Source organism: Prenolepis imparis, unplaced genomic scaffold (assembly GCF_030444845.1).
Source record: "Prenolepis imparis isolate NDT839.2.m4 unplaced genomic scaffold, iyPreImpa1.0 SCAF_4, whole genome shotgun sequence".
In the NCBI taxonomy this organism is placed as follows: Eukaryota; Metazoa; Arthropoda; class Insecta; order Hymenoptera; family Formicidae; genus Prenolepis; species Prenolepis imparis.
The window spans coordinates 4,026,829-4,050,742 of NW_028141162.1; the positions used below are offsets into that span (position 1 = coordinate 4,026,829).

A 23,914-nucleotide genomic window follows, 5' to 3' on the forward strand; every position below is an offset into this window, starting at 1 on the left:
TGATCTAATCCAAACGTATTGTTTAAGCTCGAACACGGTGAACGTGGATCTGGAATACAAGAATTAGTGTACGAACGAGCTTATGTTGTGCTGCCACCATTAGTGGAATGGCTACGAGTAGCTGCAGCACACGCGGAGCATAGACATGGTCTCGTTGTGGACCAGGATGATATCAATCAAGCTGCTCGGTTACTGTTGCCCGGGGTGGACTGTCCCGTCCGATCAATATGGTCAGTCAGAGCGTCTTTTAATTAAAACAAAGTAATTGTAGAGTAAAACAATTAGCAATTTACTTAAATATATAGATTTGTCTCAATTTTATGATTAGTTTTGTTGATTCTGAAATCTCTAACAACTTTATTAAAATCTATACGACATATATATGCAGCTCTGAGGAAATCGCGGTGTGCTCGAAGCGCGTCGACGATGCGGAATACGTCCGGCTGCTGACGTTAGACATGGCCTTCAAGATGTTGATCAGCGGTCGAACGGATCTCATAGCCCAGGCGATGCCGCTGTTACCCTCGACGAAAATCAACACAGTGAACGACGCCGGATTCACGGCTCTGATGTTAGCGTGTATTAACGGCGACGAATTAGCTGTAACGGCTTTGCTGGACGCCGGGGCGGATGTAAATATCGAGAGTCCGCCGCCGGCGACGAATTCGTCGTTTAACACACCTTCCAAGGTGCCGCAAACTTCTTCCGGTACACCGAACATTAGGAGTCCGATCAATCAATCGGTGATGATGACGCCGACTGGTAAAACGATGCCGAACGCGAATGGAATGTCTGCCAACAGCCCGGGTAATCCCAACGGAGTTGCCCCGGGTGGCGTATTCAACGCGGAAACGCAACATTGGACCGCTCTGACTTACGCGGCTCTCTTGGGTCATTGCAACGTGGCAAGAATATTGCTCGAGAGAGGTGCCGCAGTAGAGGGTGGCGCAAAACTCAGCGAGGACAAATGCACGGTCACACCTTTGCAGGCAGCCACGGGATCAGGAAACAACGAGATGGTGGCTCTTCTCTTGGCACATGGTGCACAACCATTCCTGTCTACCCTGATCAAGGATTCGTTCTCCTACTCGGGTTCCGTGCAACGTGGTTGTTACAGGTGCTACTTTAGTTTTAACAGTCCAACTGTGTTTATAAACTTTATTCAATTTTTTCGTCGATAAGATAATAGATCATTGTTTTGGGATAAATTGTTATAAAAACATAAATCTATATTGAAAAATCAAGATAAACATGTTAGATTATAGTGCATTTATAAATTAATAGAAAGTCTAGAGTCTTTAATTTTATATTCTCGATAAATAGCGCAATATCAGTGGCAACGGCGCATGGCCAAAGAACCTGTCTTCATCAACTATTGTCACATCCCCTCAACTTCTCAGCCAAGCGTGGAGAAAAAGAGATATTATCTTTGGAAGAGATATTAGCGGAAGGTAATGCCGGCACTAATCCTCAACAGCAGATTGCTGAAGGGAGGGGAGCTCGCAGAGAAGGCAAGGAACCAGTATTTAATAAAATACAAACAAAGGCGCTGCAGGAAGCCATGTATCATACCGCGGAAAGCAATCATTTAGGTAAGACAATATAATTTTTAATATACAATATAATGTATTGAAAAAAATTTTTACATATGTTTTATATTTTCATATAATTATATATTATATATTTATTAGTATATTAATTATATATGTTATATCATTATATTAATTATATATGTTATATCATTATATTTATTATATATATACGATTTAATAGATATCACCATGGAACTTCGTGGGCTAAAAGTAGGCTGGACATTGCATTGCTGGATGCACAGTCTCGCGACAGCTCACGAAATGCGACTGGATTCGGTTATTGATCAATTACTTCAAGATTTTCTTCAAGTCTGCCCGGATGATTATTCTACACAATTCGTGCAGGAATGTCTGCCGCTTCTATTCAATATCTTTAGATATAGTAAGGTATATAAAGAGTTGCGTTTATATATCTATTGTCGATTTTAAGATTAATTATAAAATATATATTATACATTGATGCAATCATTCAAGATGTCATTAGTATTATGTTTTTGCAGAAGGAAGGTACGACGCTTTTGCTCGCTGATATATTTTGCACATGCTTCGGCTGGGAGCCGATCAAGCCAATTAGAGATACCACTCTATCGAGCGGATCGAGAATCGATCCGAAATTTGTAAATAATCCTGAATTAAGTGACGTACAATTTAGAGTCGAAGGTCGCGTTTTCTACGGTCATAAGATTGTATTAGTTACGTCTTCCCCAAGATTCAGAAATATGTTAAGCTCAAAATTATGCGAAGGCAATCCTCCTATTGTGCAGATCAACGACATAAGATATCACATATTCCAGGTACGCATTTATATTTCCTGTATGATAATTGTATTATTTTTCAGCATTTTGAAGTTAAATGTTAATTGATGGTAATTTAAGGAGAGGGGAGGGGGGAGACATCTAGAATGATTAGATGTTTATTTTTATGAATTCTTTTTGCAGAAACTAATAGATTATTCCAACAGTTTTTATCAATATCTTGCATGTGTTTTATTAGTGAGTGTTGCAAATAAAATTTTTAATTTGTTGAAATATACTAATAAATTAAATTTTTGTCGTCCTTAGCATTTATATATCACGAATAATTAATAAATATTTTATTAAAGACAAGGAAGCTGTTCTTAGAGATGTATTTCGATTTCAGATGGTCATGGAATTTCTTTATCACGGCGGTTGCGCCACTTTGGAAGTTAATCAAAGTGATGTCCTAGAATTAATGGCGGCAGCCAATTTCTTTCAACTCGATGGTTTGCTCAGATACTGTGAAGCACAGTGTTCCACAATGGTGGATCTTGACAATATCGTTTCTATGTATATTCACGCAAAGGTATATTTTTATACAACGTATATTTCTGTAGAGAAACTAAGAATCGCGCACATGAGACTATCGTTTGATGGATTATTTCAAAATTACAGGTGTATAATGCAGCACAGCTTTTGGAGTATTGTCAAGGATTTTTATTGCAAAATATGATGGCCCTCTTGACGTACGATGATTCAGTCAAGCGTTTGTTGTTCGCGAAAAAGTTACCGAATCACGATGTTCTTGCGGGCCTGTTGCTCACACTGCAATCGCGGATAAAAGTCAGGCGATCTCAACAACAAAACAAGATAAAAGCTTAGATTGTTTTTGCAGTATACAGTTGGAAATGAGTAAGTATATAATTGTGTTGAAAGTGAACATAAAATGACTGCGCAGTTTAAATCTCTCAACTTCTAGTTGCAAGAGCTATGTCAAAGTAAAAAGAACTTTACATGATTTGTATATGTTTTAGAAGATTTCCAAGATATAATCTTAAGTATATTGACAAAATTGAATATTATCATATTCTAAAAGATCATATAAAAAAGTCTCATTGTGATGATTTTAAACATCATCATTTTGAATTGTTAGAAGAACAAATTTTTATATATGTACATTGTATATTAAAATATCAACATCATGTATGTGCTATGTTACAAGTAATAAGGATAATATTAAGTGTATGTGAAAATCACTGCCGTTTACAAAGTACTCTTGTAAATGTAAATAAGCTAGTATAAAAGCTTAGATATTTTTATATGTCCCTTTCCACAAATTTATCGTAAAAATCGAGTTTTATCCGATTGAACAAACTTTCTGGCGACGGAAGGTCCGACCATTATATAGTATGTATATAGTATATAAATACACTTGCAATAATTATGCAATACATACTGCAATAATTTTTTATACTATATACAAGTCATATGTGTAACAAGAATTTCGTTATTAGATATAATAATTGAACTTTTCTATTAACAGCCTTAAAATTCAATAAAATCGGATACTCCTAATTTTGTACATGTATAGTACATTTTATATAGATATTTTTTATATTTCTCTCAATGCAATTCCTTGTTATAGTTATATAACATATAGGATATAAACAAATTTTTATTTGCAAAAAAAAACAAAACATAATTTAATGCTTAATATTAATTTAGCACATACAAATCAACAATGGCATAATAAAGCTATTATACTTGACATTAGCGCAAGTATCGTTATCAATGTTATAGCACTATTTATTTAAAGAATGTTAATGATTAATTATATATACAATAGTCAGATTATAATCTTAATTATATTATATGTTGGATTTTTAAGGATCCGGAATGCCTAATATTCATATCAGAATCGAGTAATTGTAGGAAAGTGGCTGTCTCAATCGAGTCGATTTTTCCCTCTTATATCTATCGACACCTACAATCTGAAACCTCGCTTTATAGGCGGTATCACTTTAACGATACAATTATAAATGATATAATCATTTTGATTAATTTAATCAGGCGCGGTGATATTTCAAATCTTGAAGAAAACTTTTGAGATACATATACATGTTATTATTTTGTATATATTTTAGTTAGTCAAGTTGCAATATTCTCTACGAAATTAATCCACGATGCTATTTTCAGAAATTTCTGTTACTGAAGAAAATTATGTATTGAGAATTATATTGATAAAATTAATATACAAGTTAATTATCATGCAAACTATTGAGGTACTGTTCAATAAAATTATTGAATTAGATTTATTAAACAAAATTTACAGCAATAAAAGTACAAGCTTTAGAAAATATATAATTGAAATAAAATGCAATTGGGAAAAAGCATAGCATATGGATTAACATGCGGATTCTTATGCAGTAGTTGATTAATACAATTTCACTAGAAGAATTTATCTTTTCATTAAAAGAGTTGAAGATGCCTTTAAATAAACTGTCAACTCGCAATTTTTATCCATCCAATAACTTAATGACATGTTTAGTTTAAATTGTAATATTGTTAAATCAATTACAGTTAGTAACACTATGTAATATAGTACATATAATAGAATACCAAAGAAATTGTTTTGATTGATAATTCAAGAATAACCATAAAGTACATAAAAATATTTTATACAAATATAATAAAAATGTATATGTATATGGAAAGTTTTGAATTAATTTACTTATTAGTTATATGTACGCGCTATTAAATATTATTTTATGTTGCGATGAGAATAAACATTTCATTTGCGCAGCGGCTTGATGTCTACACATAAAGAATTGAAATTTTCTGCCCATTTATAAATCTGTTTACAATTAATTTCACAGAACCTAATTCTTTTACATAATATTTTAAATATAGTTTACTAAAGAAACGCGACAGTCAAGTTAATACATAGTATCAACAATATACAATTTGGAGCTATAAAAAGATATTAACAAATTTCTATAAATATATATATATATATCACTATTACATATTTTAAGGTAATTGAAGCATACAACATGAGAAAAGTTTTCTCGGCAAACTCTCTGTCAATGCTTACGAATATAGAATTTATTAGAATTATAAAATTATTTATATTCAAATTTTTAATTTAAAAATAATTTAAAAATAAATAAAATTATTTATATTATTCAAATTTTTAATTTAAAAATATAAATAAAATTATTTATATTATTCAAATTTTTAATTTAAAAATATAAATAATTTTATAATTTTATTTAAATTTTTAATTTAAATATAAAAAACTTAAAGTTAATATTAATATAAAAAATATATGAAATAAGTATTATGTATGAGATATAAAACAAGACTATGAGTTGAGATAAAGATATTATGAGCTCTTTTGTCGATACGCTCCAATATTTTACTCAATAATAATTCGCACTTGTATAGTTATAGGTGCAAAAATAGAATTAAAAAGAAGCCTATAAAAATTCATATTTTACATGTGAAATTATTAAATATTGTTTTATAAAATTTTAAAATGTCTAACATATCTCTCCAAATATACAAGAGGTGTTATTATTTGTAATACAAGAGATATTTGTATTCACACATAAGCAGATATAAAATAAGTCTCTATACTCTCACATTTGCATTTCCAATGGTATAGAAATAGAAAAATCAAGATGAACTTTAAACAAGTTACTTTGACTTTAATCAACTTTATGAAACACACAGATTGAGACAACCCTTTTCATTTATCGGTAAAATCCGCACAGAGGCTAGGGGCGCTAACTTAATTTAATGACTAGAATAACAGTTAATACAATGGCAACTATAATCGCAAGCAACAACAAGATGTAAACTTTCCGACGAAATTTACTTTGGTAATTACTTCCCTTCACAAGTTCCTGCGCTCCTAACTCCACATTGCCGTGCATATTCTCTATATGGTTGTCGATCGTATCTACAAGAAAGTCATTTTGCTTCTTAGTCAAGTGTGTTATACATTTTATAACAAGGCAAATATCAATAGGTTTATTTTGGATTTTTCCATAACTCTTTATATCGTAAGAAAGTTTACAAGTGTATCATTTATAAAACCATATTTTAAAGTACAAAAAAAGGTACCTACCAATAGCATCATCTTGTTGATGCACCAATGCTGCGAGTTCGCGCATAATTTGATTCACATCCAGAATATCTCCCTCAATTCGTTTAATCCTATCTTCCCTCTCTAACAGTAGTCCTTGTTGAAACTCGAGTGTCCTAGGCATGCCATGATACATAATGATTGTATATGTTATTTTTACCAATTATTGCTCAATATTGTTCTTCAAGATGCATTGAAACTAACTTATTATACACATAAGAGTGTATTTTACAACTTCTCTATATAAAAAATATATGTGATAATTAAGTTTTTCATACTGAAATTTTAAATTCAGTCTATCTTGTCAGATATGCAACAAAATCCCCGATTTCTATTATTGTTTCATCCAGAAAATCTTACATTCTCCATTAGCTGATACAATTACGATAGCTTCTATGTTCATAGCATTGTGCAATATGCGACCAATGGAAACCATCGCTTTTGTTCCAACTAAGCAAATGGGTAAGATTTTCTGCATTAATTAGGAGCGTACAAATATCGTATTGTTTTGCGCTAAGTGCAAAAGTGTCAAAATTTTCGAACCTTTGTGTAGACCTATGTTCTTGTTCTTGTACTTGAAGTAGCCGGTGTGTCTCTTCAGCATCCTCCCCATCCATTGAATTTTCTATATTAGTTATAGCTAAAATATGTCTCTTCATCTTCTCTGCAATTGACTGCAAAAAAAAAAAATTGTTATTAATTTAAGGTCAGATAGAATAGATATTTCATAGAACTTTGTGTCATTTACATTTTGCAAGTTTTTGTATCAGAAATGTATCTCATTTATTGACACTTGCCTTTTGCATATCGGAATATCTTTGTAATGCATCTTTAAAGTCTGTTGTAAGTTTTTCAATTTGTAATTTTTGCTGTTTATCTCCACGCCTCATCAATACTGTTAGTCTCGCTATATCCTTGCTTGTCTGTGTGACCACCTGATTGGTACTTAATTGTGTTACATGTCTGAAAGAATTATTTTATATATATATTTATATATATTATAAAATTTAAATTAAATATTCTATAGATCTAACTTTATATATATATTTCCAGTATTATAATTTAATGAATTAATCATATGTAGGATTTTTTCTACTTACACTTTGTCTCTTAAGCCTTGATTATCCTTACTGGTTCCGATGTTTTTATAAGCTCTTTCCAAAGTTTTCCAACTTGTGTTAATTGTATATATGTTAGTGGTAATATTTTCACTGAGACTATAAAGTTCAGTAGGACTAAATCCTATTTCAGGTACATCCACCCGTTGATCCGTAGATCCATAGTTTTGCGAGCGCTGAGCCATTCTGAAAAGAAAATTCTGCTTAAGTTTTGTATTAAGAATTTTATGTAGGATATAGGAAACTATATAAGCACAAATTTATAAGTTGTTTTTTCAACATTTATCAAAGCTTGGGATATGTGAAAGCATTTTTTGCTTGTCTATTATTAATATTAAAATATTGCAAACATATATTTACAATATTATATCCTTGCAACATACGCACATATATGTAATAAAACAAAATGATAAAATCCATAATAATTAAAAAAGCAATCGCTCATAAAATATGAGAAAAATAAAACAATTAAAACAGGATTTAAAAAAACTATATAATTTATATAGTTTATTCGATAATAAATATTTTTTTGTAATATATTTTTATGATGACTTTCTTATATGCTTCTTGTACATACATATACAGAGAAATGACATCAGTCATATAAATATTTAATGCCAATGAAATGCGATTATATATAATGAATACAAATTACTTTGATAATCATCCTTTGATATCAATGACAGCCATTGCCATTACTTATGTTTATTAGATAAGAATGCGAAATGACACATCAAAGTTTTGCTTTTTTATTTATATACTGTCAAAAAAAAGGTGCGATATTATACAAACGTACCTTTGTGTGTTTACACAGTAATTATTTTAAACGATCGAAAACGTTAGAAATTATCCTGGATCAATCTATGTCGGTTTCTTACACAACGCGAGACATCTAAACGCTTACAAGTATCGCGAAGACATTGTAATGACACTATGATCGCGGAGCTAAATTTACAAGACACGTTCTTTGTGCAATGACATGTACGAGAGGTTTAACAGTAAACTCGAGCTCTAATTCCGTATGACAGACGCTTAATTGAAGGAGGGGTTAAATTAGGGGATACGAGGATCGCGCGAGGATGTCACCTCGCAAGGTGTCCGTCACTAACCTGAGTAACGTCCTTTATCACAAGTGTTGTTAAACGTATAAATATAAATCGTCCCGTGGAATTACATTTAAAAACGCAGAAAAGTAGTCGTCCTCCTGTGTGCGAATTGGCTCAAAAACTGACAGTTGCCCAAACGTTCTACCGAAACGGCGGCGTGACAGCAGACCCTTTGTACTTCGGTCCGTGTTAATTATCTCGCACCACCGGAGTCAAGTCGGGGCCCGTGAACGTTCCTTCATTTGTGTTTGCAATCGGCGAGTCGCGAGAGAAAGTTGGATAATTTTACTAGTATTTATTCGGTCGCGAATTCCTTTGAATCGCGCGCGAAAAATATCGAAAGAGACATTTATTCTTCCCCCCCTCCAATCTGCGGAAACATTCATCCGGGACGAGTTTTCGCTAACTCATGTGGAAATGTCTAGTCTACCGTCCAACGTATCATCGACTGGCGGAGTCAGTCGAGCGTCCAACGCGACCGATTAATTTCGACGATTGTCGATCGAATTTTCCCGCGAGTCGGCCGGCGAAGTGACATTTCGATATTTCTCTATCCCCCTGGGATCGCGCGAGGATCGATCGTCGCTCGAAATTCGCCGTCAGTCGCGTGACGGACGTCAAGTTGATCGGAGCGGTAGCTCTCCCCCCTCCGCGGAAGTTGCCGAGTGCGACCGACAGATTGCGAAAGCCTTCAGAAACAACAACCGTCGGGGCCGTAAGTAAACGCTATTGTGATCTCTCTTGGCTTTGCGCGACGATTTAACGGGCACGTTGCGGCGCGGGTGCGGCGAAAACGCGTGCGGAACGCGGCCGTGCGCTCGCGGAAAAGGAGTAAGGGCACGCGGGGAGGTAAATCCGCGGGGAAATCTCCTTCTCTCTCTCTCTTTCTCGGCCGCCGAGTGACTCTTTGCGCGGACACGGGTAGGTCGTGCGTCATGTCGGGTGTGTGTGAAGAAGCATCATCGTGTCTCTCTCTCTCTTTTGGGGGCCTCCGCCCGCCCGCGTTTTCTCTTTCATTTTCTCGAAAATGCGAGAGACTTCCCGGGCGGTTCTCGATTTTTCCGCGAGAAAACCGCCGCTTCGCCGTCACCCACGCAACTCCCACGTTTTGACACTTTAACCAGCCGATGTGTGCGCGATCGTCCGGAAGGGGGGGGGGGATGGTTGGAGACTGTCGAGACGACACGCGCGTGAGAAAAGTTGCGAAAAGAAACGCAACGAGCGAGTCTGTTGCGCGAGGAAAAAAAAACCGAGGATGTCTAGTAGCTCTCTTTCCATTTTTTTTTTGCAAATTTTCCACGATGCCCTCGTGGGGGGGAGGAAGGAAGCGGCCCCTCCCCTCCCCCGCGCGTGCATGCGTGCTCTCCTGGCTTCGACGAATTCCGGAATTAGTACGTGCCTTCGACGCTACGCTTCTTCTCGGAGACGTTCGTTTCTATGGAGCGTGTCATCCTCTAGTGCTCCGTTTTTTCCTCGTGGATTTTTAGTCCGAAAAATTGTTTTAATTGTGTTCTTTCTCGGATCTCCGAGGAACGTGGAAAAAAAAAAAAAAAAAACGTGCTCTCGAGCACGCGTGTTTCTCACGACAGTCTTCACTTCCTTCCGTTCGTCGCGTCTCTCGGTACGTCTCGACTCTAGAATGCTGACCCCGAATTTTGCTATAATACGTGCGCTAATATTAATAAATAATAAAAATTGATCGATATATTTCGATGAGAGTGTTTTGTAAGTAGAAATTTTGTTGCTTTTATATAATATTAAATAAATTTAATAATATGAAAATTGTAGAAAAATACATAATGACAATTGTGATAACACTTGTGAAATGTCAGTCCGATAATGTACGTCACACGCATATATATCTTGTTCGCATAGTCAGTATTCTAAAGTCAATTCGCTTTGCAAATCGTAGAATTAGTAAAGCTGTAGTAGAAACTAGTCTCCATAATTTAAAATAATTGTAGTGCATATTATAACACATATATCATTATTTTATCATCCGCGTCGTTATCAGATTCGACAATATATATATTATTCTCTCTCTCTCTCTCTCTCTCTCTCTTATCTCTTTCCGATCATCTCGAGAGGCAAAGGGGTTAAGGCTCGGAACATGGCGAGCGTCCCTCGGAGAGCTCCCCTTCCTCTGGGATCCTCTCTCTCTCTCTCTCTCTCTCTCTCTCTCTCTCTCTCTCTCTCTCTCTCTCTCTCTCTCTCTCTCTCTCTCTCTCTCTCTCTCTCTCTCTCTCGCCATTACGCGTTCTCTCCTTCCCAGGAAGAGGCTCGCGTATGCTCCGTCGCTCATTCCGGAAATTCCGCTTTGTTCTCGGAAATGCGACGGCACTCCCGGCGTGTCGAACAATATAATATACATCGCAGGAGAGCACGCGTGTGGCCTGTCGTGTCGCCGATCGATGCTGCTCGAGCACATGCACACACGACCAACTTCGAAGGCACCCAGGCCTTGTGTGAAGTTGTGTGTACTCTTGCTTGTGTCACGTTTCTCGACGACGCGACGCTTTCAATGACAGGCGATTTTATATTAGCTCTCGAGTCTTTCTCTCTTTCTCTCTCGCGCGCGCGTACTCTTAAATATTTTATACGGGATGTATATAAAAAGATTTCTCCTCTCTCTCTATTGCACGCATATGCACGTCGAGAATACGATACAAGCACTCTATATACTCGCTCGTGCTTCCACTAGCGATCATTAATCGGCGAGGCGCGCTCGGGCTATTTTTAAGATTGATACACCCTTCGCGTTTGTGGATCTAATCGAAATATTTCTCAGAGAGTTTTGATTTCTCTGAATCCGTATAATTTAAAAAAAAATTATATCCTCGTCTTGACGAAAAAAATCAAGTTGAAATTCCTCGACAAACTGTTTGAAAGAACGTCAGCTTCAGAGATGCACAGTCGAATATTTAATAAATTTTGACGAATGAAAAAAAAATCATAATTTTACGCGACGATAATTTCCATAAACGACGATCTTGTTCGAGATTTCGAGGGGAATATTCGAACGGAGAATTCGAAGAATGCCGACGAAACATCTGGTTGAAAAACCCGTTCTTGTATCTCGACGCGTCTCGCCCTTGCGATTGTGCAGTCGTCTCTCTCTCTCTCTCTCACTCTCTCTCTCTCTCTCTCTCTCTCTCTCTCTCTCTCTCTCTCTCTCTCTCTCTCTCTCTCGCAGCGAAGTGCATCGCTATATACATACATATGCACCTTTAAACGGCCGTGTAGCAGCAGCAGTAGCACATATATATATATAGGGGGAGAGAGAGAGAGAGACTGTATCAGCCTCCGATCGGCGCGGCGCCCCTTTATTGCAGCGAGACTTGAAAACATTTATCATACTATGAATAGACGCGCTGATTTTCTTTCAGCTGCGCGAGCGAGCCTAACGTTTGCGTTAACTCGCATCAATGAATATATACGCGATTCTGAATTCCGTTCTCACTCTCTACTCCGGACTCTACTCGCTCCTCTCTCTCTGACAATATTCGCGAATGAATCTGGATTTATTCTAGGATCGTACTCTACGCCTTCTCTCTCTGTCTCTCATCTGACTTTGAGTCGTTTGATAAGAGCATCTTCACAGAAGATCCCCTCCCCCTTCTTTTTAATGACACGTTCATCGTAAATCTATTTATAGCAAGCGTAGATTTTCTCGTAACTGTTTCATCGGTTGTATGAGTTTTTCGTAGAATTTAATCGATGTTCTTATAGAAGCAATAACATCTCCTTTTTATTGATTCATTTCTTTTGTCCTTTGGCGAGTTTTCTGTATTATCTGATTCGACAGGGTAAATGTATTCCTTTGTCATCAGGTTGTGAAATTGGACTTGAAACTCATCCGATATTCTTTCAACTCAAAATTTGAACTCTTGTACTTGATTATCTACAACAGGTATCTTTGTAGACTTCTTTGTCGATCGTTCTTTAAAGATACTGTGTTACAGCATTACTAATGTACATATGTCTAAATGAGTCAACTCACGTTGATTATAGCGTGAGATAAAGATATTTATCAACGTTATCGCGGTCTTCTTTTTCTCTGTCTCTCTCGATCAGCCATTTGCTTAATTTTGTGTGCACTTGAATGATAAAGAGACGCAAAGTATCATACATTTTTAAAATATTTTTTATTTTTTATTAAAAGACAAAATCACATCGAATGTAATCTGCTTTCACATACATTAAACGCACTTATTGTATTTCTTATTTAGATATATATATATATTTGTTTGCTGTTATTAACATTTTATTAAAAACAAAATTATATCGGATAATCTGCTTCCATAGCATTTAACGTATTTAGTGTACTTCTTATTTAGATATATATTTTTTATACTGTTGTTAAAATTCTATTGTTATTAGTCATTACATTCTGTGCACCGCAGAAAAGTCGTAAAATCCACTCGACTGTAGTTCCCTGTATAATATGCTGAATTTACTACTAGAATGCCATAAATATTGTAAGCAATATGTCGAATGGTAAATCGCTAGCTTATCGTTTGTACTATATCTTGTTGCAAAGAAATTGTACAAAGAACTTTTTACTTATTTCGTCATTAATTTTGGAAGCAACTCCAAAGAATATAAGTAGTTTATTCCTTTATCTTTTCTATTATTCTTGCTGGAAAAAGGTCGAAAGAATATAATTTGCTACTCATCTTTTTATTAGTTTCCGAAATGAGTCAACTCGAATAGGTCACTCGCTTTATCTTTTTTCTTTTCATTATCATTTCTTAAGAAATATATAATTGGATGACTCAACACTCGATTTATCTTTCGTGCAAATGCTGAATGTGCGCAAAATATTAAAAGAGGTAGGCCAAAATAATCAAAATATTATTTATCTCTTTTATTTATTTCTTTTATCTCATTTATTTTATATAAACAAATTTAATAAATTATATTCTACTGATTATTCCAGTCAGTCTCTCTTATCGATAAGGATTTCCATTTCGATTTGTATTTCTCCATGCTCGATGTATTTCCGGTATAATTTTTATCGATAAGCTTATCGTTTTCTATTATAATCCATTAACATTTCTTTCGTGAAAAACACAGGCGCTCAATCATTTGACTCGCCGCTATTGTATAAATTGTCGATTTTTTTATCAATTTTATTCAAGACAGTCCTCAGCTGTAAGATATGTGGAGTAGCTGTCACGACGCATCAGTGACGTGTCGTGAGGAAACAGAAAGTAATGACTGCTCAACGGGGGGGGGGGGGGATGTGGAAGTTGCTCACTCATTCGTACGTTCGTTTTACGTCACTCTATTACTATTTCTTTGTGTGCGATCGTTATCCATCTTGTGCATGACGATTTCTCTCTATCTTTCTTTCCCCTCTTCCTCAAGGATTCTTTTGGCGTCACATCGACCGCCGATAGCATACAAACGAAACCGTCAATAGCATAAAAACGAATAATTATACTTTTCGAAAGTTTACCAAATGTCTGAAAAAATAAGACACAAACGACGAACGGACGGTGATAAATTTTTCGTGTCTTTTTGTATCGATTACTATCATTAATTTATAAATTATTCATACAGTTGTGCCACGGTCATATAGCTTCAATATTGATTTATCTGCTTATTTATTAATCTTTGGTTATATATAAGAAAGTAATATTTTATATATTATATTAAATTTATTATATTATTTTTTTATCGATTAAGAACACTATAAATATTCCGATAATATCGGCAAATAATGCAATATACGCAGTATACATATATTTTGTCTTGTAAATTTTATGTTATATTAAGAAGATCTAACTTCTTTCGCTTGTGTATTTTTTTTCGCCGGTAGAATTTAAATTGTAAAAATCACATTTAATTAATTCCAATATTTCTTGGCGATATATTAATAGATGTCCGATAAAGGATAAATTAGTTCGTCAAAGTCCAGCGCAAACAGATCGGAACGCGAAAGTTTGCATTTGCGAAATTACCGGACTATTATTCATGGCATGGAAATACCATGATGAACCGAGTATCTTATTCTAATTCTAAAGTGCAACGTAAACGTATTTTTGCATCTATAGACTCGTTCTCGCTTTTTTTTTATAGAAAAATTATTTTTTACTTGATTATCTTCATCCTTATAGATATTATATCGCATTTTACAGAATATCGTGCTTTTACGTTTTAATATTCGCAAAAACTTAATATTACAAAATTTAATATCTGCTTTAAAAATAATTGTTTATTATATTCTTTGTTTGAATTATGAATTGTCATTGTTCGTTCAATATATATTTCTGTTATCTCTGCTATCGGGATTGACGCAGTTTTTTAATATTTCGGCGTGATTTTTTTTTTCTCAATTTTAGACATCCTTTGATACTCGCGGAAGAATGTTCCGAGCCAGTGCATCTGACATTGAATAAATAAGTAAACGATGTTAATCTGACGATTGCCGCTCACATCAAGGATACGCGAGCGAAATCTTTTTTCGGATCGACGGATAGCTAAATAACGGGAACTGTCGGCGACCGTAAATATATGCTCGGGAATAGTATTTGTCAAAAATGAAGAAAGGTCCCAGATGTATGTATATGCACGAAAAGATGGGAGAAACAAAGGAGCCCGATTTTCGAATGCAGTTGCATGCCCGCAACACACACGTGTATCATCGACTCCTTTATTTAATTATCTCGACGAATTCCGACACGTGTGCGCTCGTGTAATCTCGACCTCGCATAGTGATATCCGTCGTTGTAGCGTGGAATTTTTTTTCCTCCATTTATCGTCTCCAAGTCGTTAATCACGTTCCTTTTTTTGCGCGTCGCGATGTTTAAAGCTTGAAGAACGTTTCTCTTTAAAGGCTCTAATTAAAAAAAAATGTACAAGAGAAACACGTGTCACTATTGACGCAAAATCTTGCAATATCTAATATTTCAGTAGCGAAAAAAATGAACACTCCGTATATCGAATAGCATCGCCCTGTATATATCATGTGACAAGTACGTGATACCGCAATGTCGGTCTTCATTCATTTCGAACTTTACGAAGTTCAGTTAATACACATATAAAGCAACTCGTTAACAACCTTTGACACTCTTATTTAGGGCACTCTTCAGGGATTGTTCACATTGGGAAACTTTGTTCTGACGGATCAATTCTCTTTCTCTCTCTCTCTCTCTCTCTTGCGTTATTCAAGTGTCTTGTATTCACGAATACGTCCGTGAGAGGCCGGATATTTTCATTGCGCATTTTTAGCTACGTACAGCTTTATCAAGTTGAAACCAAATATTTAGAAAACGCTATTTCAGTAGAAGAACCTAGTCTTCTTATTATACGTTTACTGTTAAACGTAATCGTCAATTTTTCTCTCTTAGATCGAATATTTAAATAGAAGCTTATCATCGAATTACAATCGCCTCTTTTCCTATAAAACAAAGATTTTAAATCTCCAATCATCACGTAAACGAAATATTTGGGCTCCCTATTCGAAATATTTATAATTTATTTGTTTCTCAACGCTACATCCGTTTCAAGAATGTCTCTTTATAGTTTTCGTTTTTAAATATAATTATTGTTTGTATACTTGACGTGTTATCAATTACTTCTATTGATTTTCCAAACCGTCCTCTAGCCGAGTGCTCGGAGACACCCGGTAGACACGACCGGACGGGCACGACCTCCGTCGAACAGGCGTCCGACCTCCGACGAAGTCATCCGACCTCGGCCGAGCAGCGGCGAGGTCTGCGAGATGATCAGTCGTGGTGAAACGAGAGGGGGAGGAAGAGAGGAGTCAGGAGAAGAGGGTTCATTGACCGTCTGACCATGAGCCGCGCCCCACATACGCTCCCCTTCGACATTCCCCTCGTTCGTGGGTCGTTTCGGTCGTTTTGTTCTCGAGCAGCGAGCAAGATCAAAGTCGTCTCTTCCACGGGAAAGAAGGTCCTTGCCTCTCGTCCGCGGAAGGCCTTTCGCGAAAGGGTGTGTATAGGGTGTTCGGTAAAAAAAAATCAAGCGCGGTGGCCCTCTTAACCGATTTCGAGACGGTTTTTCCTTCAGAGAGAGAGAGAAGTTTCCGAGGAGAGGTCTTCGAGATTTTGCAATCTGACCTGTCCGTCACTTGACAAATAGGCTCGTTTTTATGATTTCTAATGGAAAAAGATGCGAGAGATTTTTGCGACTCGAAATGATCATGTTATACGCATACAAAGATGATTCGCGAAATATAATGTCTCCCATCACGATTCTATCCTTGAACTACTTGATTCGAGTACATTAACCGAGTAGGATTTGCGTGCGTCATTTATTGAACGCGCACAAAGTAGAGAACCTTCTCTAAAATTGCGCTCGCATGCGCAATTACCACATTGTAAAATTTTATATATATATATATATATATATATATATTATATGGGTCACACTGTAGCGTGACGAAAGGAATGCTCTCAAATATTATTGAACGAGTTCATTGTGACGCTACATCGTCGCTGGCAAAAAGCGATAGATTGTCTCTCTTTTATTGAGAAGAAAATATTGATCATGGCTGCATGCATGCTTTAAGATTATATTCGAAATTACGTATTTCAAGTATAGACTAATCTAGGTGCTTAATCTTTATGCTTTGCGAGCACACTTGTTAGGAAATATTATCTTAAAAAAACACAATATATGAACTCTGAAATACATTTCTTTTGTAATTATAAAAGTCGCAGAAGAGTGTATAATAATGTACTAGATATATTAGTCAATGTTTTCATTTATCTTTGTATTTAATGCATTTAAATATGTGCGAAAAATATCTAATTTAAAATGTTTAATGCAATTCTTGCAGCTTCCTCAAGGAAGATCTGTGTGCTGTGATTTATCACTCAGGGGGCCAAAACACGCGCAACAACGGACAACCCCACAGGACCGGGGGGTGCTTCTCGTGTCTCGGGAGGAAGGTCAGGATCCAAAAAGTTACTTTGGCAGTAACAAAAAAAAAAAATAAAAAAAAATAAAAAGAAACGCGAGAACGCGTTATATATTACAACAAATAGTGCGCAAATCGTCCCTGCGTTGCTACTTGCGTTGACACTGACATTAGAAAAATTCGATGCCTTCCAGGGACGATATTCGCTCCCTATCCACTGAGCTACGCTGGATCCCTCCTTCAACTGTTAGACGCGATGCACTCACCCCAGAAAGCCGAAATGATCTCATCTTTAGAAAGGTGCGGGGTATTCTTAACAAGCTCACACCGGAAAAGTTCGCAAAGCTGAGCAACGACCTGCTCAACGTTGAGCTTAATTCTCATGTGATTCTCAAGGGTGTTATTTTCTTGGTACGTATTGTACGGTGCGATGTAAAGTGATGGCGTTTATCGTATAAGATGTTGATGCTGGTTAATTAAAAAATATCAATAACAATTTTTCAGATCTTCGAAAAAGCGCTTGATGAACCCAAGTACAGTTCTATGTACGCACGGCTGTGCAAACAGCTGTCTGACGAAGCCGCAAACTTTGAACCCCGTAAACCGATCGATGAAAGTCAAAAAGGCCAGAGCACATTCAGAGTCCTTTTACTTAACAAGTGCGAAGACGAGTTCGAAAATCGTTCAAAAGCAAGCCAGGCGTTCGAGAATCAGGATGAGGTTGGTCCAGAGGAAGACGAGCGCCGGCAGGTGGCCAAGCGCAAGATGCTCGGTAACATCAAGTTTATCGGGGAGCTCGGCAAGCTGGGCATCGTGTCGGAGCCGATTCTACATCGTTGCATCCAGCAGTTGCTGGAGAAGAAAAGGCGAGGGGGATCCCGGGGGGACGCGGCGGAGGATATCGAATGCCTCTGCCAGATTATGCGTACCTGCGGCCGTATCCTTGACTCGGATAAGGGCCGCGGACTTATGGATCAATACTTCAAACGTATGAACTCTCTGGCAGAGAGTAGGGATCTTCCTCTACGCATCAAATTTATGCTGCGTGATGTGATTGAATTACGCCGTGACGATTGGAAACCGCGCAAGGCCACCAGCACCGAAGGCCCGATGCCGATTAATCAGATCCGCAACGACAACGAGGAGTCATCGCGGGGTAATGGTTTCCATAGAGGACGAGAGGATCGCCTCGGTGCAGAGTTTTTACGAAAGATGGGACGAGGCGGATTAGATGTGGACATGATGGGAAGTATTCCATTGACTTCCCCCTCATTCGGTATGGCACCACCACCACCATTCAGTCCGAATGGATTTGCAGGAACTCCTGGGGTTGGTTACGGCCGTCATAACCAACGTAATCAGCCAGGAGCAGGCTATTATCAAAACCAGAGTCGTCATCAGAACAATTTCGAAGGAAAACGCAACCAGCCGCAACATAATTTACCGCAGAACTTTAACAACAGTGAGTATCGATGGAGCGAATTGTTTTTTTTATTAACCAATAAATATGACGATGACTTTTACGAGTATTTGTTATTTTGTGCCATTGCAGATAGCAATAAAGAACAACTTCGATTCAATAAAAATAAGATGTTGATCGGAGGACATCCGGAAGAAGTGTCTCTGAGACCTTCAGCCAATTCAATGATGTTCAAACAGACTAATATCAACTTGAACCTACCTCTCAACAATGGTAAATAGAATTGTTAAAAAAGTTTAATCTAATAATAATTGTATATATTTTAATTATAAAAATAACAGATTTATTCCCAGGACGAGCCTCAGACATGCCCCTCTTGCGTACTACCGCTCTGAAGCCCAGCTCGCCTCTATTGCACAAAGAGACACCACCTGCTATCGTCATCAAGCAAGGTCCCGTAGACAAGCGCGAGAAGGCTCGGGATAGAAAGGACAAGGGACCCACACGGGAGGAAGTGTTGAAGAAGGTGAACGCGTTAATGGACGATCTCGCGTCTCATACAAATGTGCAGGACGCTTTGACAGCCTTCAAAGATCTTAAGATCCCCGAGCGATTTTTGCGTCATGCGATCTGCACGATGTATTCTAACACGTTGGATCGCGGAGACTCCGAACGCGAGCTCGCCATCAAGCTTGTGGTCGAGCTGAAGAAGGAGAACTTGCTCACTTTGCAGCAAGCGAGTGAGGGATGGAAGGAACTGGTGGCCAGTATATCGGAGAAGGAAAGTACCGTGCCTTTGGTAGCGTCTCACGTTGCCTTCCTGACAGCCAAGGCTATAGCGGACAATTTAATTCAGTTGACGGATCTCGCCTCAGAAACGGAAAACGGTCGTCATCATCCGCTGTTCCTATTGACTCTACAACAGCTCCACAAGACCCAAGGCAAGGCAAGGCTCACGCAGATCTTCAATGATAGCAAAGTGGATCTTATCAGTCAACTGCCAGAAGCGGAGAAGACAAAGGAGCGCTTGGGCGAGATCTTGGAAGACCGAGAATTGACTTTCCTTTATCCTCTTCTCAGAATCCAGGGAGATATGTGGCGTCAATTAGAGGCCGATCCAGCGCCTAATGCTCTTTACAAGTGGATCAAGGAGAAGTTGGATCCTCAACATCATTCTGATCCCGCATTTATTAATGCTATGATGAATGTACTTTTCAAATACATCACTGGGGTTAGTAGTGACTTATCTATATCTTATCAATATCTTAGTCCTCTATTGTTATTGCATTTTAAATAATGAAAGATAATGATAAATTATTTTGCTGCTAATTTAAATAATTATATTTATATTAATTAAGAAATATTTTTTTAATCGGCTCTCAATATTAATAAATAAATAAATATGATGTTTTAGAAGTCGGCCAATAGAGCCAAGCGCGAAAATTAATTTTTAATTTTTCGGAACAGTATCTCTTGGTTTGAGATTACTGAGTTCCATTGATTAATTATTAATTAACCTCGAACTTACAACGGAAAAATAGGCGAGAAAAATATTGGTCCGAAAAGTCGCTGAAGCGGGAATTCTGGGCTCTATTGGCCGACTTCTAAAACATCATATTTATTTATTTATTTATATTAGTGTTAATAAATGATTTATTTTTATGTACACACACACACACACACACACACACAGATATATATAGATTAGAATTTAGTTTGTAATATCTCAATAAATATTTTTCTTTCTTTTTTTTTCGGAAAAAAATAGGAAATAACATTGGCGCCTGGCGTCGATCCGACCGTAAATCCAGACAAACAACTGCAAGAAAAGGAAAGTGCGTTACTGCAGAAATATGCACGCTTTATTCGCACATTCCTAACTACCATCGACTCTCAAGTTATGGCTCTTCATGCGCTTCAAGTGTTCTGCTTCTCGCACAATTTTCCAAAAGGGTTGCTGTTGCGATGGTTCATAGCACTGTATAATCTTGAAGTCATCGAAGAAGAAGCATACCACAAATGGAGAGACACTGTTACCGATGCTTATCCGGGCAAGGGCAAGGCATTGTTTCAGGTGCAGTATCATTATAACAATTTTTCATAAATATTCTTTACCCGAAGAATCTTTTCTTATAATTGAGATTTTGACACAGTGAATTTTATTATCATATCTCTCTCTCTCTCTCTCTCTCTCTCTCTCTCTCTCTCTCTCTCTCTCTCTCTCTCTCTCTCTCTCTCTCTCTCTCTCTCTCTCTCTCTCTCTCTCTCTCTCTCTCTCTCTCTCTCTCTCTTTAAATGAATTTTTTGATTTCGTTTTGTGATAGATTAATTTTATATTATGAATACATTGTTATATAAATAACTGCATTTAAATAATAACAAGTATATGTAAATTTTTCTGTAATTTTATTTCACAAATTCTCTCAAATTTATAATCTTAGACATTTCGTAGTTTAAAAGTAAGCAATAAATAAAAAAGTGTGTGAATATTTTGATAAACTTCGCGCGTCATTTAATTTAATGTAATTAAAAATTAATGTTAGTATATTTATGTCACTTATATAGGTAAATACATGGTTAACATGGCTTGCTGAAGCATCGGAGGAGGAGGAGGAAGACGACGAGGATGAGAAGAATTAATTAGAAGAGCCTCGAGAGCATTATTCAGACAACCTATGATTTGGAATAGGGTTTTACTATCTATAATACATCGCTGAACCGCAAAAGGTTTCAGTTTTATTAATTGAGTTATCTCCATCCAGAATTGCAAACATCTTGTTAGTCTGTCTCAAGCCCTCTTACATGATTGAAAAAGGACTTTACAATCATGTCTAAAAAAGGATAAGAGTTTGTAATCAATGAGTGGTATATGACAGACGTTTCAAGCAAGACGTTTTAGAATTTTTTTAGATAATTAAAAAAAAATATCAGTACATAATTTATATTATAAAATAATATTGGGCCAGCACAGATACAATCGAGATACTACGCCGCTGTATGATTATTGGTGTGGGAAGAAAAAAAAAGCGCGAATGAAAATTAATCTGGTCACTTTTGTTATTCGAGTTTTTGTCTAGTATTGTGCATGTGTCACGTTTTGTAAGTCTTTTTGTCCGCGGCAATAAGTGAAGTCGTTTGTTATCTCTGTGTACCAAGCATTACATTTATTATGAGGAATTATTATTATTATCAATTATTAATATTATTATATTATTAATATTATACATAATTATCAATCCAATAATCGAAATATATCTACATCTTTCTAATGAAAAAAGGAAAAAAATCAGAATTAATCAGGAACAAACGGCCGACTCAGTATAGTTTACGCAAAATGCAAACCGTGAAGCACTTTCTTTTCGAAATCGGAATAAATATTTAAATTGCGATTTAGATACACTTCAATTACCGAAATTTAAAGAAAAAGAAAAAGAAAAAAGTGAATACACCGTTTGCCTGTGTATCTAACTTGCAGCGCCACTTGATTCTTAATAAGTAACTAATTAATTACAGTTATAATAACAACCAGCAGCCAACATCACATCCATTTAACATAATAATTAGCGAACACTAGTGACACGACTAAAACTCGTATTTAAAAGAAAAAAAAAGAATAAAATATGCCTTGGTGTAATTTATTACAGATGGCCCCCTGGTTGTTGCATTGATGACCAATTACCTTCACCTTACATTTCCTGCCTTATATACGCTACGTTTTTTTTTTATATCTCGCTCAATCGCCGCCAAACACCAAGAGATCAGTACGCGCGAGTTGTCGTACGAAAAGAAAACAATCACGCGTACTGATCGAGATGAGCGGATGGAGAGCCAGATACTGAGAGAAAGAGAGCTGCTGTATTTCCCGAATGTGACCGTCGCCGATTAAGATTATACGATAGCTTAAAATAACCTTCAGACCGGCTTGAGAGACGCCAATTTTAATTAAACCAAAAAGCTCTGCGCGATAATTAAGTGTATCGCGCGTCGTAATTTTTTCGTCTTTTTTTTGTTTGATTTGAAATTGTTTGAGACGCACTTGTGTAACATTTTTCACGCATACATTTCAGTCCTTTCTTCTCTTTGTAGCAATTGATTAAAATACTAAGAATTTGGATACAATTTTTGTTGCCTGTGTAATGTTTTATCGTTACAAAATATTGTAGATACATATATGTATATATACATATCTTTTGTTGCCTCATGGTCTTTATCTAATTTTACCGCCGGACTGAAGTGTTTTTTTCCTTTAAAGACGTTTTTTGTGATTAAAAATATAGGTGGTATACACAGAGTGTCATCAGTTAAGATCGAGTAATTGCTTACTGTCGACCATGTTACGTTTTTTTTTTTTCATCGAATATCATACTGTCATCCGGTACGCATTATTTATGAATCAGAGTTTGACTGCACACAAATATAGACATACACATTAAGTGCTAATGAGAATTCTCCTTTGCAGCTGAAGCGGTATATATGATAAGTAGGACATTAAATGCGTTAAAGTGTTCGTTTGAGCGATATGTACCAGCGTGTATGATATGTCATCGTTTTTTTTTTTTGCAATAGTTTCGAAAAGAACACAAAAACATACATAACATTTGCGAAGATTTAACCGATTTATCGAGTCCGGATTTAATCGAGTTTTTTATCTTCGCACGTGAGAAAGAGAATTAAAGGGAAAAGGAAGAAAACATTTATTACATTATTGTTGTAATATGTTAATGGACATACATTTGTACTGTATAATTACGTATTTAAAAGCAGGTTTTCATTATATATACATATATATATTCCGCTTCCTTCCCGTTCACGAAAGAGAGTGATGATGCCGTACCTTTCAATTATGTTAATTTATTTTCTCACGCATGTACACACAACTCTTTGAATTTAATATACACACA

The 23,914-nt window shown here is 36.4% G+C and overlaps 3 protein-coding genes across 11 annotated transcripts in view; 2 read left to right on the forward strand and 1 right to left on the reverse strand.

Annotated features, from left to right (window-relative positions):
• The window catches only part of LOC145934949 (ankyrin repeat and BTB/POZ domain-containing protein 2), a 29,063-nt gene extending 23,644 nt beyond the window's left edge, over positions 1-5,419 (forward strand). For 3 of the 4 annotated variants that reach the window (XM_083035872.1, XM_083035870.1, XM_083035869.1), the window contains 7 exons: positions 28-230; positions 389-1,117; positions 1,324-1,592; positions 1,774-1,979; positions 2,093-2,386; positions 2,733-2,915; positions 3,005-5,419. In XM_083035872.1, the coding sequence (XP_082891998.1) occupies positions 28-230; positions 389-1,117; positions 1,324-1,592; positions 1,774-1,979; positions 2,093-2,386; positions 2,733-2,915; positions 3,005-3,211 (2,091 nt within the window). In that variant the 3' untranslated portion in view covers positions 3,212-5,419. The remainder of the gene's footprint in view (positions 1-27; positions 231-388; positions 1,118-1,323; positions 1,593-1,773; positions 1,980-2,092; positions 2,387-2,732; positions 2,916-3,004) is intronic. The other variant, XM_083035871.1, reaches the window with a different exon arrangement.
• Positions 5,420-5,640: 221 nt separating this feature from the next.
• On the reverse strand, positions 5,641-8,899 carry Syx13 (syntaxin 13). Of its 2 annotated transcripts, none has more exons than XM_083035893.1 (6): positions 8,394-8,599; positions 7,580-7,783; positions 7,277-7,442; positions 7,023-7,153; positions 6,462-6,595; positions 5,641-6,293 (listed from the first exon to the last, which is right to left on the reverse strand). In XM_083035893.1, exons 2-6 carry the CDS (start codon positions 7,780-7,782, stop codon positions 6,118-6,120), a joined length of 810 nt encoding a protein of 269 aa, XP_082892019.1. In that variant the 5' UTR covers position 7,783; positions 8,394-8,599; the 3' UTR covers positions 5,641-6,117. The 2 variants fall into 2 exon arrangements, with proteins under 2 accessions (XP_082892019.1, XP_082892018.1); XM_083035892.1 differs by lacking the exon at positions 8,394-8,599 and adding an exon at positions 8,707-8,899 and having other exon boundaries at positions 5,647-6,293.
• Positions 8,900-9,259: 360 nt separating this feature from the next.
• Positions 9,260-22,658, forward strand: Nat1 (N-acetyltransferase 1). Of its 5 annotated transcripts, none has more exons than XM_083035877.1 (8): positions 9,260-9,418; positions 17,513-17,624; positions 17,788-18,004; positions 18,098-19,055; positions 19,146-19,286; positions 19,355-20,244; positions 20,782-21,087; positions 21,579-22,658. In XM_083035877.1, the coding sequence occupies exons 4-8, from the start codon at positions 18,137-18,139 to the stop codon at positions 21,651-21,653; spliced, it is 2,331 nt and encodes a 776-aa protein (XP_082892003.1). In that variant the 5' UTR covers positions 9,260-9,418; positions 17,513-17,624; positions 17,788-18,004; positions 18,098-18,136; the 3' UTR covers positions 21,654-22,658. The 5 variants fall into 5 exon arrangements, with proteins under 5 accessions (XP_082892003.1, XP_082892004.1, XP_082892005.1 ...); XM_083035878.1 differs by lacking the exon at positions 9,260-9,418 and adding an exon at positions 9,433-9,624; XM_083035879.1 differs by lacking the exon at positions 9,260-9,418 and adding an exon at positions 9,685-10,324.
• Positions 22,659-23,914: the final 1,256 nt, after the last annotated feature.